We start from the raw sequence: 18146 nt of genomic DNA, 5'->3' as shown, positions 1-18146 counted from the left end.
ACCCGCGAGCCACGCCCGCGGGTCGGGCCGCGCCCGCGAGCCACGCCCGCGGGTCGGGCCGCGCCCGCGAGCCACGCCCGCGAGCCGCGCCCGCGGATCGGGCCGCGCGGGCGCAGCCCGGCCCTGATTCCCTCTCCCCGCCCTGCCGCAGTAAGTAGCTTCCCGGGCTGCAAGCTTGCGGCCTGGGAAGTTTTTTACTGCGGGGGGGGGGCGGGGAGAGGGAGCTGCGGCCCGGTGGCATGGCCTTCGCGGGCCGCAGGTTGGGGACCACTGCTATAGACGGCGAGCCAGGTAATGTTGCTTTTCGGGTGTTTTTTTTTTTATGTCGGTGTCTCCCCGGAGGTTTCCATTGCGGCCATGCGGTCTGGGAGCCCCCAGGCCGGCTGCTTAATGCGAGGCGCGCTAAGGAATGGGGCTTTTCGGCCGTTTTTTTTTTTTTTTAAGTCGGTGTCTCCCCGGAGGTTTCCTTAGCAGCCCTGCGGGCTGGGAGCTCCCAGGCCGGCGGCTTAATGCGAGGCGCGTCAGGGAATGGTGCGTTTGGTTTTTTTTTTTTTTGTATGTCTGTCTCTCCTCGGAAGTTTCCTTAGCGGCCATGTGGGCTGGGAGCCCCCAGGCCGGCGGCTTAATGCGAGGCGCGCTAAGGAATGGGGCTTTTCGTCTGTTTTTTTTTTTTTTTAATGTTGGTGTTTACCCGGAGGTTTCTGTTGGGGCCATGCGGGCTGGCCTCTCGGGGCGTCAGGCTGGGGGCTCCCTAGCGGCCGGCCTTTTTTTTTTTTTTATGTTGGTGTTTCCCCGGAGGTCTCCTTAGCGGCCATGTGGGCTGGGAGCCCCCAGGCCGGCGGCTTAATGCGAGGCGCGCTAAGGAATGGCGCTTTTCGTCTGTTTATTTTTCTTTTTATGTTGGTGTTTACCCGGAGGTTTCTGTTGGGGCCATGCGGGCTGGCCTCTCGGGGAGTCAGGGCGGCGGCAAAGAAGCAACTGCGAGCCGCGCTGTGCGCGGCTCGCAATTGCTCGGGGCTGGGAATCGGAGGGACCAATCGGCAGGCGCTTCGCGCCTGCCGATTGGTCCCTCCGATTGTCTGTCCGGAGGAAGGGTCCAATCCGGACCCTTCCTCATCCCGGACACATCCCGCCTCAGAACGCCTTACAGCTTTATTTAGTCCGTGGCGCCCGTGGCGCCACGGGCGGTGTTAAGATAAAGCCCGTTGTAACTGATACGACAGGTGCTAGAAGGGGGGGGGAAGGCTAGGAAGGGCTCCAGGCGCCTCACAGCAAGGCGGCTGCAGGGCTTCCTGGCCCAAGGGGGAAGGGGAAGGTTCCCCCCCCCCAGGGGCTTCCCTTTAAAGTGGAGATGCTGGGGATCAACCCAGGGCCTTCTGCATGCCACGCAGGTGCTCAGTCACTGGGCCACAGCTCCTCCCACTAGTGGTCCATCAAAGTCAGTATTGTGTACTCAGGCTGGCAGTGGCTCTTTCACCTCACTGGTTCCTTTCAACTGGAGATGCTGAAGACAAAACCCGGGACCTTCTGCATGCCGCGAAGATGCTCCACCACTGAGCCACAGCCCCCTCTGCCTGTCAGGAGGACTACTGCACTGACAACTTTGGCAATGCCCTGGTCGATGTTCTGCCACCTGGAGACAAACAGATACCCGTTTGGCCAGAGAAGCAACTGAGTCTACCTCATCCCAACCACAGAGAGGCTATCAGGCCAAACACTCAGTCAGGACGGTGCAGAGTCAGACAACCTGAGTATTCACTGCACTGTCACACAGTATGGGTGAGCTGGAACCCAGGGGCCTGTTAAAGGAATGGCCCCACCAGATTGACTCCACATTTCTCTCCAGAAATGCAGATCCTGTAGGCGTACCCCTAAAGCCCTGAAAGTTGGAACGGCACGGGACTGCTGGAGAATAGAAATTTAGCTTTCCCTTTAGCTCCTGACACGGAAACCCCACTAGTACAGCCTGATCTGGGAGAACATCTCTGGAAGAAGCTTGCCAAGGAAGGAAGAGCCCAGAGCAACCCCTGACAAAAACCGAAAAGGCTCCAGGCCTCCAGCAGCCCTTAATTTCCTAATATGGAAAAAAGCAGAGTCATCACATGTTTGGGAAATGACCTCGCAGAGCTTTTTGGCGGCCTGATCTCTCCAAAGAGCCAAACTGCCCTGGGAAAAGGGGTGATTAAGGTTTAGCACCCTTCTTAAAGTGACACCCAATTGGGCACGGCCTGCTTAGAAACGTTACAGAAATGATGCGCTTTCAAGAGCTGAGGGATGAAGGGTCCAGCTACACGTAATTCAGGCCAAACTCTCACTCCGATACACAGACCAGGAGGCCTGGAGAGCTGCCCAACAAATAGGGAACGCTTTCACAACCAATTATGGCTTAACAGCTGCGGTGGAATAGCCCAGGAAATCCCTGACTAGCACAGAAATGAATGCATGTGAGTGTTTATGAATGTTTCCAGAGACTGGGATGTTTGGGGAGGGGAGCTTACATTCTACAGAGGATTTCACCTTGCATGAAAACGTCAATTAGGTTAGCAGCGTCACCCCTGCAAAAGTCTGAAACTGAATGCCAAAGCTTCCACTGAAGCCTCCGTATAGCCAACATTCGGCACAAGTATTTATCCTCCTTAAGAACATCGGAAAAGCCCTGCTGGATCAGACCAGTGGCCCATCTAGCCCCGCATCTTGTCTTTCACAGTTCCTCTGGAGGGCCAACAGCAGGGCACAGAGGCCGAGGCTTTCCCCTGATGTTGCCTCTTGGAACTGGTCTTTGGAGGTGACTGCTGCTGAACATGGAGGTTCCCTTTAGTCACCGGGGCTAGCAGCCACTGGTAGACTTCCCCTCACGTTGGGTCCTCTTCTTTTCCTGCTGCCTTCAACCTTTCCTAGCATTATTGTCTTTTCCAGCAAGACTTGCCTTCTCAACAATGGGGCCAAAACAGGTTGGAGGGCTGCCCATTCCCATTACAAGCCCACCCCAGTCATGACAGTCCTCTTTGAGAGTACAGCTTTGGGTGGCCTTTTGGACATTAGAGGCCTTTTTGGTTGCGGCCCAGACTATGGAAAAGCTGTTATTTTACGCGGGGCTGGGCTTCTATGGCTGGATTTTAATTAATATATTTTAAATATAATAATTTTCACTTTGTAAGCTGTCTTGGGCAGGTTCCTGGAACATGGCATAATTTTTTCTTTCTGAATAAATAAATTCCTTCCCTGAGAAAATTTGTTTCCCTCTGTCATTACTTTCCACCAGCAGGTAAAGACATGTCTCCTTTGACATTCCCTTACTGATACTCCTTCCTAATTGTCTAGTTGCAGTATTGGGAATCATATGAAGCACTCATTGAGGCAAAAGAGGGTCTGATTTCTCCCTCGTGCCTCCTTTCTGAGGGTAGACTTGTGTTAAATCAAGATGCATAGCTGCATTGTTTATTTATTAAATTTGTTAACTGCTGCTCTCAGATCAACAAGTTATCAATAAAACGTAGCAAAATGATAAAACAATCGCATTTAATCTCAGACTAATCCCCTGTAAAGTCCTCCCACCCAGTTCCCCAGACCCCTTCCCGTTCTCCCATCTCAGGGCAAATGTCTGAATAATAATTAGATGGATAGAAGGGACCCCCATAGAATCATAGAATCATAGAGTTGGAAGGGTCCATAGAGGCCATCTAGTCCAACCCCCTGCTCAACGCAGGATCAGCCCTAAGCATCCTAAAGCATCCAAGAAAAGTGTGCATCCAACCTTTGCTTGAAGACTGCCAGTGATCTTCCCCATCCTGGCCTCCATTATACAGGCCCTGCGGAACTGTGAGGACCCTGAGCTATCCGGGAGCTAGTCCACAGGTAGGGGCGAGGACCAAGATGGCCGTGGCCATGGTCGAGGTCAGGCATACCTCCTGCTGGCCTGGGAGCACCATCCTGTCCAGATGTTAGTCTCTCGGCCAAGAATTTAGCTCTTTTCTACTGTTGTTAAATTTCGAGCAGACATACCCCAATATAGACAAGCAGTGAACCCAAATTCATGCCCAAATGATTCTCCCCCCCCGCCCCCCCAAAAAATCACCAGAATCCAGCCTGGCGTGGAAGAAATCCACCTACCATCCCACAGGGGCGATCAGCAATTCTGTGGGAATGCAGGGAAGGGCCACAAGAGACAAACGCTGGCACATCCCTTACAGCCCACCCACTCACACTCTGCCTCAGTTCATAAGATCTGCACTTCTGTCAGATGGCTCTCCAGCCTCTACTTAAACACTTCCAAAGAAGGAGAACCCACCATCTCCTGAGGAAGCCTGTTCCACTGAGGAACCACTCTGACTGTCAGGAACTTCTTCCGGATGTTTAGCCAAAAATTCCTTTGAATTAATTTCAACCCATTGGTTCTGGTCCAACCTTCCAGGGCAACAGAAAACACCTCTGCTCCATCATCTCTATGACAGCCCTTCAAGTATTTGAAGATGGTGACCATATCACTGCTTAGTTGCCTTCTCTCCAGGCTAAACAGACCAAGCTCCCCCAACCTTAATTCATAGAGTCACCAGGTGTCAGAAGGGACTTTACAGCATGCGTGCACACACACACCACAGAGTTTGAGCCCCAGTGAAAGAGAGAGCAGGATAAAAATGCTTAAGTACCTGAACCCAGGTGACTTGCAGATAATTTCAGAGCATTCCAGTGCGGTCACCACTGAGCGATTCAACAAGTGGTGATTTTATTAGCTCTCCTTCTCCAACATCAGAGTGAAGTGATTCAACAGTCCCAGGCTTCATTAATTCAAGCCTCAGATTCATCACTAACACCAGAGGCCATGGATCTATTATCCCTGAAAAATGACCCTCCAGTACTTCCTTTCTCTGCGTGTTCATTCTCCCTTCCCTTATCCCAGCCAATTCTATGCACCTGCAGCAGAAAAAAAGAGTTTTACAATGGAAGCATCCAAGTCCAATTTACACTCAGCCATGATGCTCTTTTCAGTCGAGAAATGGTCAAAGACACTACACAAGAACGTGTGCAGGGATAATAGAATCAGAGTCCAGTAGCACCTTTGAGACCAACAAAGATTTATTCAGGGCATGAGCTTTTGAGTGCAAGCACTCTTCGTCAGACTAAGAACTCCTTACATGACCGTGTGAATATATAGCAAAAATTAATTCTGTTACATTAGTACACTGTGTCACACATCCAAATACAGCCAATGATAATTCTTTGCCAAAACAGCCAATCAATCCCCTTGACATTCAGTTGTTGTTCACACAAATATGGGAAAAATAAAACTGTCTGTGGAAGTGAGCAAAGGTTATCACATCCCCATATGTTGCTTGCCCCATCTGTTCCCATGCCAGTGTGAAGCATTCTTGCAAGGTAATTGCCGGTAACTATCTTATCCGAAGGTTAAGGATAGACACTGTACATCCTACTCTGAGCTATCCAGGACAACAATGAGCCATGCTCGCAGAACGAGATGGTACAAAGGCAGAGAAAAGAAACGAACACCAAGAGGAAAAGTGCTTTGAGGATCACTTGCAAGGTTAAGTTAGTTCTTAGAAAGCTACATTTTTACAGGCTCTTTTTTATAGTAGGCTGCCTGCCTTGCCGAATGGCCTGCCCAAGGGGGTCAGGAACGCTCCATTCTCCTGGCCTTCCACCAACAGTGCAGAATCAAACTATTCAAGAAGACTCTTCTCCACAGGTTGCAATGTCCAAAATGGTCCCACAATATACTTGGATAAATTTATTTATTTATTTTATTTATCATACTTCTATACCGCCCTCCCCGGAGGCTCAGGGCGATTTACATTACAACAGAGAACAATACATAAATCCCAAATTATTGGGATTTGCAGCCTGTACCACTGGTTGTGAGAAGGATTCTATTATGTAATTTCTGCCCTGCTTACTGCATTCAGTTAAAACCTATTCTATACTTCAGTTTCTTTCTGGTGGCTTCAGACTTTGAATACTCTCTCCTGCACTGGTTTTCGAATTTTCTATTTTGTTGACTGTACCAACTTGCTCTATGTAATCCACCTTAAGTCCCTGTGGGAAGGGTAGGCTATAGAATGTAAACAATAAAACTGACAGACATCGTAGCCAGGACTGCAAGATCTGGGATCTGAATGAAAGTAGATGCACTGTGACCACAGCAAACTTTATTAGGGTCTCCATTCTTTGCTAAAACAGCCAGTCCCCTCGAATTCTGTTGTAGTTCTCAAAAACATAGGAGAAATAAACCTGTCTATGTTAGTCTCAGAATGAGATAGTTGTTAGCACAGCTTTTAGCTTGCAGGAATGTTTCATACTTGAGTGGATGGGGCCAGCAACAAATGGTAAAATGAAAGCTGTTAATCACTAACATAGAGTTTTATATCTCCTATGTTTTTTGTGAACTACAACTGAATACGAGGGGACTGACTGGCTGTTGAAGCAAAGAATTATCATATAGCTATATCTGGATGTTGTGACACAGTTTACTAATTTATCAGAATTAACGTTTGCTTTATATTCCCACTGCCATGATGGAAGTTCATATTCTGAAGAAGAGTGCTTGCACTCGAAAGCTCACGCCTTGAATAAATCTTTGTTGGTCTTAAAGGTGCTGCTGGACTCTGGGGAGCTAAGTAGAGATACCCCTTCTGAAGAAGTTGTGGGTCAGTGTCAAAGCACTCAGAAGGCCGCAGTTTCTAGCATCTCAATTTTGAAGAGGCCTGGGTAGCAGGAGCTGTGAAAGACCTCCACTCAAGTGGCCTGTATGTCCCCTTCCAACTCTATGATTCAATGATCACTGCTGCTTGGGTCAACGGAATCTGCAAACAATTAAGGCAGAAGATCCTGCAATGAGGCATTGATGAGTCGGCAAAATGTGGGCCTTTGAGTCAGGTCAGAGTCCCTCTGTAGTCATGCCTCTGGTCAGGTCTTTTGCTGACCCTCAGTCCAAGAGAAATGAGTAACAGGATCTAAATATGTTAAATACCATTTAGTCCAAACACTTGAGTTTTTTTATAACTTGCTTACCCAACAAGTGACAGTGAAGGGAGTGAAGCGGATACCGATTATACTGAAGAGCGGAGAGATAGATGGTCTGCCATTTGCTTTGCCTGGTTCTGCAGGGTGGCAGGGCATTTTGAGGTCCCACCTTAAAGCACCGTATAGTCTCACGGTCTGGATTACAGGTCAGTGGTAAGGAAACACTGCCAGAAGAGCCAGCTGCTTGGCCGCACCTTTAAAAAAAAAACCTTTAAAGAGGTCTGATCCAAGGGTGACATTTGAGTTGCCCTGCACCTCAGATGTTTATTCTCTTCCTTCCCTATGCTGTAGCCTCCACCATGACAACCCGGGCTCAGCAATTCATTTGACACTCCCTCTGCATAAAGGGATCACCAACGAGAACCCTGCAGGGGAACCTTCTCCAACTCAGTGGCAGATCCATTACACCCTGAGGGTTTTACACAAGGAATCGATCTTCCTGACACAAGGGCCCACCACATTTTCAAGTTATCCACACAGGAAGAAAAAAAAAAACTCCAACAAAGAATTCTGCAAGGTTCATGAATTCGGTTCATTTGGATGGCCCACCTTACGAGATGCAGATTCATGAAGGAGGGAAGTCTACCTGTGGCTACTGGCTATGGTATCTAAAGGGAATCTCAATTTCAGAGGCAGATTTCTGAATCCCAGAGACAGGAGGAAACATCAAGGGAAGACATTGGCCTCTATCCCTGTTACTGGACTTCTAGAGGAACTGGTCCGCCACTATGTGAGATGGGACGTTAGACTAGATCAGAGGTAGTCAAACTGCGGCCCTCCATGTGTCCATGGACTACAATTCCCATGAGCCCCTGCCAGCGAATGCTGGCAGGGGCTCATGGGAATTGTAGTCCATGGACACATGGAGGGCCGCAGTTTGACTACCCCTGGACTAGATGGTCCACTGGTCTGATGCAACAGGGCATAGGTTCTCATCACTGGAAGCCCTTTGTCTCTAATGCCCAGTCGTCCAGCCTCCAGAATAAATGGCTGGCCCCTGAGTGAGATCAGATGCAGGGCTGGATGGGCCACCGGTCTGATCCAAAAAGGCTCTTCTTCTGTTCTTAAACAATCCACAATAATGTCCCCATCTCTTCCCATGAACGAGTGTCTGAATTTCAGTAAAAGACCACTGCAGACCCAGAATCCCAGGATACATTCAGCCGCAACTCCAACGTGACAGGGCAACGTCATCGCTTTGGAACAGGAATGCTTCCTTTGCTGCCAAGAACTCCTTGCACGCCAGGTCTGTGGTTGCTACAAGCAACGGAAGTGCTGCCAGCCTCACGGCAGGTGAGCTTCACGCTGGAAACAACACATCCCCTCGCCCACCTGAGAAAGACTAGACTTCCAGCTATAAACAGGGGTTTAAAGACGCTCAACTGCAGAGAAGGGCCATACTGTGGTCGGGGAAAGAGGGGGGCATCTTGCCATGTGACCAGAGCTGCTCAAAGACAGCCAGGTCTGTAATGTTTTTGCTGCAAAATCTTTAAAAAAAGAAAGCCTGACAATTTGTCATCATTCGGGCTACAGACTGCTTGCATCCTGCCTTCTACACGAGCATCTCATAAGTCTTTTTGCCCAGGGATAGCTTCAGCTCTTCCTTCTCCCACGATAACTAACTGCCTCCCTACTAGCCATGGTGACTGAGGGAATTTTACGCATTCAGAGGTACTGAATTCCAGTGTCAGGAAGTCACATCAGCAAAAAGTCACAGCCTCCCTGCCCTGTTGTTGGCCCTCCAGGGGAACTGGCTGGCCCCTGGATGAGATGGGAGGCTGGACTGGAGGGACCCTCCCTGGCCTGACCCAGCAGGGCTCTTCTGAGGGTCTTCTCAGGGGAAGGCCTCGGCCTCCCTGCCCTGTGGCTGGCCCTGCAGAGGAACTGGCTGGCCCCTGGGGGAGACGGGAGGCTGGACTGGAGGGACCCTCCCTGGTCTGACCCAGCAGGGCTCTTCTGAGGGTCTTCTCAGGGGAAGGCCTCGGCCTCTCTGCCCTGTGGCTGGCCCTGCAGAAGAACCGACTAGCCACTGTGTGTGAGACAAAATACCCAGAAGAGCTTTTATGTTACAATTTGGAAAGATTTCATTTCCTCAAGCAAATTTCTACATCCACAAAATGAATCAGTTGACCAACGAGGGAGACAAATGTCACAGCGAAGGAGGATTTTAAAGCAAGCCTAAAGAGCCAAAACTTGGGAGAGCCAGCTTGGTGTAACGATTAAGAGCTGCAGCTTCCAAGATGGCGAGCTGGGTTTGATTCCCCGCTCCTCCACATGCAGTGACCTTGGGTTCATCACAGTCCTGGTAGTGCTGTTTTTACAGAGCAAGTCTGAGAGCTCTCTCAGCCCCACCTCCCTCACAGGGCACCTATTGTGGGGAGAGGAAGGGAAGGCAACTGTAAGCCGCTTTGAGACTCCTTCGCATGGTGAAAAGAGGGGTATAAAGAACAACAATTCTTCTGTTGTCTGCACCCACTGCTGGTACACCTGGCCGCCTTTAACTGGGGTCTCTGTAGGACCCGGAACAGCCCGCTAGCATCCTCATTGTTCCCCGAGCACTGCTGTAAACAAAGACCTGGAAACCCATCTGTGGAAGTGCCTCGCATTCTCTTCCATTTGCTCCTGCAATTTTTCTCTCTGAGCACGCAGTGCCCTTATTAAGCAGAAGCAGCCTCATCCCATTAGCATCGCCTCCCTCCCTTTTCTGTATATTTAAAAACTGAAACATCTATTGCAGAGTAAAGACCAACCAGGAAATAAGCAATGTCTGCAAAGACTGTGCTAATTAATATGGTGCTCACCCTGCCGGCATCGTCTCACCAAAGACAATTAGAAGTGCAACCCCTCCTTTTATTATATATTAATGCTATGCTTCAAGAGGAGTGCAACAGTCTCAACCTCCCTAAAGGTGCCTGCCACACAACCATCTGGACGTGCCAGCAATCCGTGGCTTAGAATCACAGGGTTGGAAGGGACCGCCAGGGTCATCTAGACCAACCCCCTGCACAATGCAGGAACTCACAACTACCTGCCTACCCACGGGGACCCCGATTTCATGCCCAGGTGAACCCTCCACCGAAAATCTCTAGAATCCAGCCTAGCCTGGAGGAAATTCACCTACCATCCCACAGTGGCCATCGGCAATTCCCTGGGTATGCAAGGAAGGGCCACTAAACACTGGCCCATCCCTTCCTGCCCACCCACTCACCATCTGCCGAAGTTCATAAAATCAGCCTCTCTGTCAGATGGATAACTTCCAAAGGAGAACCCACCACCTCCTGAGGAAGCCTGTTCCACTGAGGAACCGCTCTATCTATCAGGAACTTCTTCCAAAAGATTAGATTAAAAAAAAAATAGAACAGGCCAGATTCCCTGTGTCAGAACAGGACAGAATCCTCACCCAGCAAATGCCAATTGAAAACACTACGAGGAGCACGGATAGGGCGAGGCCTCTCCACCCAGTTCCAGCATAACCCTGCCATATACCATAAAACAAAATCTTAGAATCATAGAATCATAGAGTTAGAAGGGGCCATACAGGCCATCTAGTCCAACCCCCTGCTCAACGCAGGATCAGCCCTAAGCATCCTAAAGCAACCTAAAATCTTCTCACAAACAGCACAGCTCTCTTCAGCTGATGCTCCCCACAAGCTCTTTGGACCCCATTGTCAAAGCAACTTCCTCCTACCGTCCTTGAAAATTAATAACATCAGAAGGGCCCTGCTGGATCAAAGCAACGGTCCATCAATTCCAGCATCCAGTCTCACACAATGACCAAATAGTTCCCCTGGACGGCCAACAACAAGGCACAGAGGCCAAGGCTTTCTGTTGACGTGACCACCTGGCTCTGGGATGGAGAGGCTTAGTGCCCCTGAATGTGGAAGTTCCTCTCAGCCACAGACAGACCCATGGAGGATAAATCTTATTTCTTCCCCCTTTGAAGATGTTTTTCCCCTATGGCCACAATTCAATCACACTCTGTGCCAAGTAGGGTTTCCTTTTGTCTGTCATGAACCTACTGCTCATTAGCTTCACTGGCTGCCCTCGCATATTAGTCTTTTGTGAGTTTTATATTTTTACCCCATACCTGCTCTCACTCTTCAAGTCAGAGGTTGTGATCAAAATTCTGCATTCACATAATCATACACTTTCCCACTTGCTCATCCTTAAGTTTCTAGCTTTAGCAAAAACTTAATATAGTTGATCCTGTATGTGAGGTGTTCTAGTAGCTTGGTTTTTATAAACCTCTACTATCATGTCTCTCCCTTAGCCATTTCTTTTATACATGGAAAAGCCCCAGACTTTCCTTCCACCCCTGAATAACCTTGGTCACTCTCCTCTGTACTTTTCCCAGCTCCTTCTTGACATACGGCAAGGGTGACCAGTATGTTCGAAGGGGCTCATGGGAATTGTGGTCCATGGACATCTGGAGAGCCGCAGTTTGGACACCCTTGACATATGTTGGCCTGAACTGTACGCAGTCTTCCACATGAGGCTGCATCATAGTTCTGTACAGGACATTCTTAGATGCCAGTCTGGCACTTCCTCCTTTTCTGCTGCATCACTCCAACTACAAGATCCACCAAGACCAGCTTGACGGCCTCCCATCATCAGCTATTCTACATCGTTCCCTGTAGCTCCAACTGAGGGCGAGTTGCAAACTCCACACCGTTCAGTGCAATAATTTTCAGCTGATGCCAACAGTCAGACACTGCCCTATTAATGGCCCTCTCCTCCTAGCCTTGCAGACGGCTCAGATATTTGCACTGTTGCAGAAGTGATGGGTCCCTGAAGGCACACTTTGAAATACCAGCTGCTGGGAAAGAAGGCTCCTGAAAACATCTGGTGGGCTGCTGCTGGTAACAGGATGCTGGCCTAGATGGGATTCCGGCCTGATCAAGCTCAGCTTTCACTGTCAGAAGGTCTGTGGTGTTTTCTCCAACTCTGTTCCAGCCTCTCTGCAAGCCACATGTCCAGATGAGAAGAACAGATATCCCAGAATAGCACCCAATACCCCTCCATTCTGTAGTCCAGAGGTAGTCAACCTGTGGGCCTCCAGATGTTCATGGACTACAATTCCCATGAGCCCCTGCCAGCACTTGCTGAGCAGAGAGTGCTGAGAGACTTGCTGAGCAGAGAGTGCAGGCATTTTCTGCCCAAGCCCAAATGGTAGGCTGGAAGGAAGGAAGGAAGGAAGGAAGGAAGGAAGGAAGGAAGGAAGGAAGGAAGGAAGGAAGGAAGGAAGGAAGGAAGGAAGGAAGGAAGGAAGGAAGGAAGGAAGGAAGGAAGGAAGGAAGGAAGGAAGGAAGGAAGGAAAGAGGGATTACACTGCCAGGTGGTTTATAATTGTTATTTTACTGGGGTTTTACTGTAAACTGCCAGGAGCCGGCTTGGGCCGGGAGTGGTGCTCAATAAATTAATTAAATAAACAAAATAAACCATGACTGAGGGGAAACTCTATGTTGAGAGGCATGAATCCTCTGAACCTCAGAACTGGGAGGCAACATGGCCCTCCAAAGAAACTGGCTGGCCCCTGAGTGAGACAGGAGCCTGGACTAGAAGGACCACTCGTCTGATTCAACAGGGCCCTTTAAATGTTCTTATGATTTGCCATGATTTACCAGACCATCCAAAGATTCTTTGTCGTTGCTGAAACTGAACTTCCTGGTCCATTAAGTCATTTCCAAAGACCCATCAAGCCATAAAAGCTGCCAGCCCATGAACATTTTAAAACTAACCTGTCCGTCATTCCTGGCATGCTGCAAATAAACAACAGCTCTTCTGGAAACAATCCCAGACTATCACAAGCAGACTATAATTTCCAAACCTCGCCCTTAAACAAGCATGGCACAAGACAAGAGAGCCTGAAAGGTTGGTATCATCTTGCGGTGGGTCCTAGATACTGTTCAGAGCTCTCAACAAAGCACAGAACGCAAGAATTAGGGGAGCAGCTGCTAATCTGACTTGGCCCTGCCAGTGAAGTGCACAAAACATACTACCCCAAACATATTACAGAGCTATGACAAGTCCTTCAGTGCTGCTGCTGCAGATGGCTGAGGTTGCTACAGCCCCGGGATTCATGCCTTCTCATTTGATCAAGGGAAGTAGAGAAGTGCAAAATATGGAGATGTAAAAAGCGTTTATTACATAAGGCTCTGAACCAGAGAATGCCTGAAGTAAGATGAAAGATCACTTGATAATTATTAAACGTTTCAGGAACTATGATTAATCTTCCAGTCTCACTGGAGACCAAGGAAAGGCTGAAATGAGACTTAGGAAAATCAACCTGCTGCACCGCATACAAAAGCCGAGAAAAGCTACCCCATTGCCACCTGCAAATTCACTTCAGAGGAGTCTGAAGTAGTAATGATGCAAGACAGAGGAAGCAACAAGCACTCCCCAGTTTTGACTAGGTCTAAAGAGACTGGGAGCATGGCAAAGCAACACGCTGCTCCAAAACACAAGACCAGCGAACGCTGGCAGGGGCTCATGGGAACTGTAGTCCATGGACCTCTGGAGGGCCGCAGTTTGACTACCCCTGCACCAGACTGTTTCAAGCTGCCATCTAAGTTTCCCTTCAATTAATGTAAAGAATTTTTTCTCCAGGTGAATTCCCATAAAGAGCCTTTGAAAGCCTGCTTGATATAACGTAGTGGTCCACAAACTTTTATAGGCATGCATTGTTTTTGCCTGCACATGGTACATGCGCACATGTGCGGCTGTGCTTCCCCCCCCCCGTAAGAAGCTTGCCGGGCCACAAGCTTGCAGCCTGGGAAGTTTCTTACTGGGGGGGGGGAGCCGCAGCCCGGTGCCAGGGCCTCCGCGGTCCGGCACCGGGCTACGGCCCAGTGGTTGGGGACCACCGATATAGTGTTTAAGAGAAGCGGCCTCTAATCTGGAGAACCAGGTTTGATTCCCCACTTCTTCACATGTACCCAGCTGGGTGACCTTGGGCCAGTCACAGTTCTCTCAGAGCTCTCTCAGCCTCACCTACTTCAGAGGTATCTGTTGTGTCAAGATAGATTCAGGTGAATCCAATGGCACTTTTAAGACCAACAAAGTTTGGTGCTTTATGATGCAGGCTACAGTAGATGAGCGATTGGGATGTGAGTGTCCTGCATACTGCAGGGGGTTGGACTAGATGACCCAGGAGGTCCCTTCCAACTCTATTATTCTATGATGATGAAGCATAATAGACTGAACAGGGTTGTGAGGAAAGGAAGAGTAGGTGACTGTGAGCCGCTTTTAGGCTCCTTGGCTAGTAAGAAATGGGACAAAAAAAAACCCAGTTCTTCTTTAGAGTACTGTAGTGCCCTCTATATGGGGATGCCTTTGAAAGCAGACTGAAAAATTAAATTGGTATAAAACAGCCACCAGGCTACCGTCAGGGTTGGCTGTAGGAATTGTAGCATCGCTGTGCTGAAAGATCCACACTGGTTGCTCACCAGTTTCTGAGCAGATTTCAGATCCTAAACGGCTTAAACCGGAGCAGCAGAAGGCCCATCTCCTCCCATTCCACCTGGCTTGTCAGTGAAGGCCTGCCCTCTCACGTCCATGTTCTCTGTGCCCTCACCTTCACAGGTGAGTTGGGTGGCAACTAGTGACAGAGCATTTTCTGTAGTGGCACATTCAAAAATGCCCCCTCTTGAGGCTTGCCTGGCACCTTGCTTTACTTTCTTTTAACCACCAGGCTAAAATCCCTCATCTTTACCCAGGCTTTTAATTAGAAAGTTTAATCTTCCCAGCTTTGTCAATGCCCTGCTTCTGTTTTATGGATCGCTTTTATGCTGTTTACATCCAGTGGTTTGTTCATAATGGCTTGCTTTTGTATTACGTCGTTTTGCCTCACACAGAACTCTGAAGAGGCCGCATAGAAATGCCCTGAATAATAATTTTTCAGATTGCAACCGCCAGCCACCACCAACATCACTTCCAGGCACTTCCGGTCCTCTTTTGGGGCTCCTACCCCAAGGTCAGCAGCATGCTCCTCTTTTCCACCTTCCTACCAAGATGAGCCTTCCTGCTCTCAGCAATCTACACAGAAGGAAAACAAGCAGTATCAACAGATACCGTTGGCCCCATTTCAACATGCTGGCTGGGTGCTGTACGCCTGGATACCACTCCCTGAATTCAGAAAGCTAACATGACAACAAGCTGGCCCTATAAGAGTCTTGTCTCCATCAGGAGGTTTCCCCCGTTCAACACGGAAGCCTGCATCTATAGCTCAAGGGAGAACTGTTAAGAGCATTAATGTTTCATTCTGCTGACGGTATGTTCTACTAGTACATCTAAGACCCCTGGGGCAAGAACACCTGAGGCCTTAATACAGGGGTAATCAAACTGCGGCCCTCCAGATGTTCATGGACTACAATTCCCATGAGCCCCTGCCAGCGAATGCTGGCAGGGGCTCATGGGAATTGTAGTTCATGGGCATCTGGAGGGCCACAGTTTGACTACCCCTGCAATACCTGCAGGGCTGCCGTCCTTCCTATGTTCTACAGCCTACTTTTTGCTCATTAGAGAAGGGCCTTCTGCAAATGGGCAAGATAATTTGCCCATCACACATGCATTCTCTGTTGTAAGCTCAGGAAGGCTCCTGCATCTCTGGCATTCTGCAAACGATGTAAAACTAAATTCTTTGGGGAGGCATTTTTTATAAAGGGACTAGAGCCAGGGCTCGACAAATCCCGGGTGCCAAGAAATTTCACTGCAGCACCTAGAGCTTCCATCCATCATTTATCGTGGAAGTTTCTTGGTAACTCTCAGCAGAAATACAAAATTTAAAACTTAATCAGAGTCCAGTGGCACCTTTAAGACCTACAAAGATTTATTTATCGAATAAATCTTTGTTGGCCTTAAAAGTGCCACTGGACTCTGGTTGTGTTTTGTTGTGCTGCTCCAGACCATCACGGCCACCCAATCGAATGTATCCAAAATTTAAAACTTATTAGGCAAGGGGTGAAGGTTAGTTTTTTTGCTGTTATGACGACAACCAGGGATGCCCCACACTTATTTATACGCAACAAGATTTTTGTTATCGCTCTACAAATAGAGCAGGCAAACTTGGAGAGTTTAAGATTAGGTTTTGTGGTAGCAATAATTACAGTCATTAAAATATAAACATCTCAAGGCTGAAAAACAGCTTGTCTTTTAAAGTCTTTGTGGCAGTTCCTAAAGGAGAAGAACATTTGTTGAGGTCTGTTGAGGGGTGTATCATAGCAAAATGGGTCAGAAAGGCACTTTTTTAATAAAGGGACTGTGAATTATACTACCATGTACAGTACGTATTATCCTCTACTGCAGGGGTAGTCAAACTGCGGCCCTCCAGATGTCCATGGACCACAATTCCCAGAAGCCCCTGCCAGCGAATGCTGGCAGGGGCTTCTGGGAATTGTAGTCCATGGACATCTGGAGGGCTGCAGTTTGACTACCCCTGCTCTACTGGGTAACTACCCCAGCTGGCAATTGGGTTGTCAAGATGGACTGTTATTTCTGCCACATCATTTTGTACTTTTTCTGTTAATTTTTATGGTGTTTTAATGGGAGTTTTAATTGGGCATTTTTATTTTATTGTATTGGGTTTGTCATGTAACCCGCCCTGAGCCGGCATGCTGAGAGTGGTGGGTGACAAATCGAAACAATAATAATAATACTTTGCATTGTTTTTTACTTATGTAACACAATTTTCCACCTCTGTTCCTCTCTTGCCTCAGAAACCCCCGTGGGTCATCATAGGTCAGCTGTGATTTGACAGCATCTCCCACCACTGATGTATTTTTTTTTCTGCACTGTGTAGCACATCAGGTCTTTATGCTGTGTTTCAGGTTTCTGTAAATATAAACATTCAGCTCTGGAAGCAATTCTTTTACATTCCGCTCTGCGGGTATGAATTTACTGGTTGTCCCGGGCCCACGGGATGTTCGCCTGGCCTCGACCCGGGCCAGGGCCTTTTCAGTCCTGGCCCCAACCTGGTGGAACGAGCTCCCAGAAGAGCTAAGGGCCCTGCGGGATCTACCAGCTTTCCGCAGGGCCTGTAAGACGGAGCTCTTCCGCCAGGCATATGGTTGAGGCCAGGGCAGCTCTCCCACTAATCCATCAGAGGATCCCCTCCAATATTGAGATCTCTAACATCGAGATCATGGTTAGATCTATTGTATTGGTGCCACCCTCTTCTGAACATTATTCTCTCCACCAGGCTGAACTAAGATCAGAACTGTGACCACCGCCGCTATATGTAACTTTTAATTGGGGTTTTTATGGGGATTTTATTGTGTTTTAACTATTTATGTTGTAAACCGCCCTGAGACCTATTGGGAGAAGGGCGGTCTAAAAATTAAATAATAATAATAATAATAATAATAATAATAATAATAATTTTAGGGAACGTCTGTCCATTGGAAAGTAGGATTCTTAAAAATATTGAAGGCCTGTATGCTGAAAATATTTCTGCCCCAGAAGCAATGGCTTTAATATTGACTTAACCATCTGGCTAGCTTAGGACTGTGGACGTGTACCCAACCCAAGCCTTATCAAAGGAGGAACGGGGAGAACACAGACAGCTTCTGGGCAAATTTATTTATTTATTTATTTACTTATTAGACTTCTATCCCATGGCAGCTCACAACCACTGAAACCGATTAAGACAATACAAATGAAACTTTCTGTATTTCTCTGCACTAAAAATGGCAGGTCTCATAGTTACCCATGAAAATTAGAGTTTGCCCCCATCTTCAAGGCCACTTCTAGTACATACCGCGCTAAAACCAAGTTCCATAATTAAGGACTTTGCACAATAACAAAGCTTTTGAGATGGAGACTTTCCTGGTAAATCACTACCACTCCCCGTTTGAGTTAAAACAGGGGAGCAGGGCTTGAAAAAACCTAGACCATAGCCTTGGAGAACTTCTGCTCAAAACAAACAAAACTGGGATGGACAGGCAGATAGCTTGGCTAAGCACAGTCAGTCTCACTTATTTATAAATGAACCCAGGCAGATCTGAAACCATAATGACAGTCTCTGGAAGGGACCAGAGTACAAGGAACTCCACCGCTATGAGATGACGTCAATATGGCAAAATTGCCAGCGGATGTAGGGAGAGCTCTGCAGGCCC

At 48.3% G+C, this 18146-nt stretch overlaps 1 protein-coding gene across 2 annotated transcripts in view; it reads right to left on the bottom strand.

The window, feature by feature from the left end:
* Positions 1-18146, bottom strand: part of UBE2R2 (ubiquitin conjugating enzyme E2 R2) — a 64550-nt gene that overhangs the window by 37389 nt on the left and 9015 nt on the right. The window contains exon 1 of one of the 2 annotated variants that reach the window (XM_077346543.1): positions 7024-7146. The exons of the other annotated variant lie outside the window; for it this stretch is intronic. Coding sequence (XP_077202658.1) covers positions 7024-7131 — 108 coding nt within the window. The 5' untranslated portion in view covers positions 7132-7146. Of the gene's footprint in view, positions 1-7023; positions 7147-18146 lie in introns of those variants that run through there. 2 annotated transcript variants of the gene reach the window in all.

The sequence above is a fragment of the Paroedura picta genome, chromosome 7 (assembly GCF_049243985.1).
Source record: "Paroedura picta isolate Pp20150507F chromosome 7, Ppicta_v3.0, whole genome shotgun sequence".
NCBI lineage: Eukaryota > Metazoa > Chordata > Lepidosauria > Squamata > Gekkonidae > Paroedura > Paroedura picta.
Note: the sequence above shows the minus strand (reverse complement) of the source record. Positions and strands in the feature narration are given on the sequence as shown.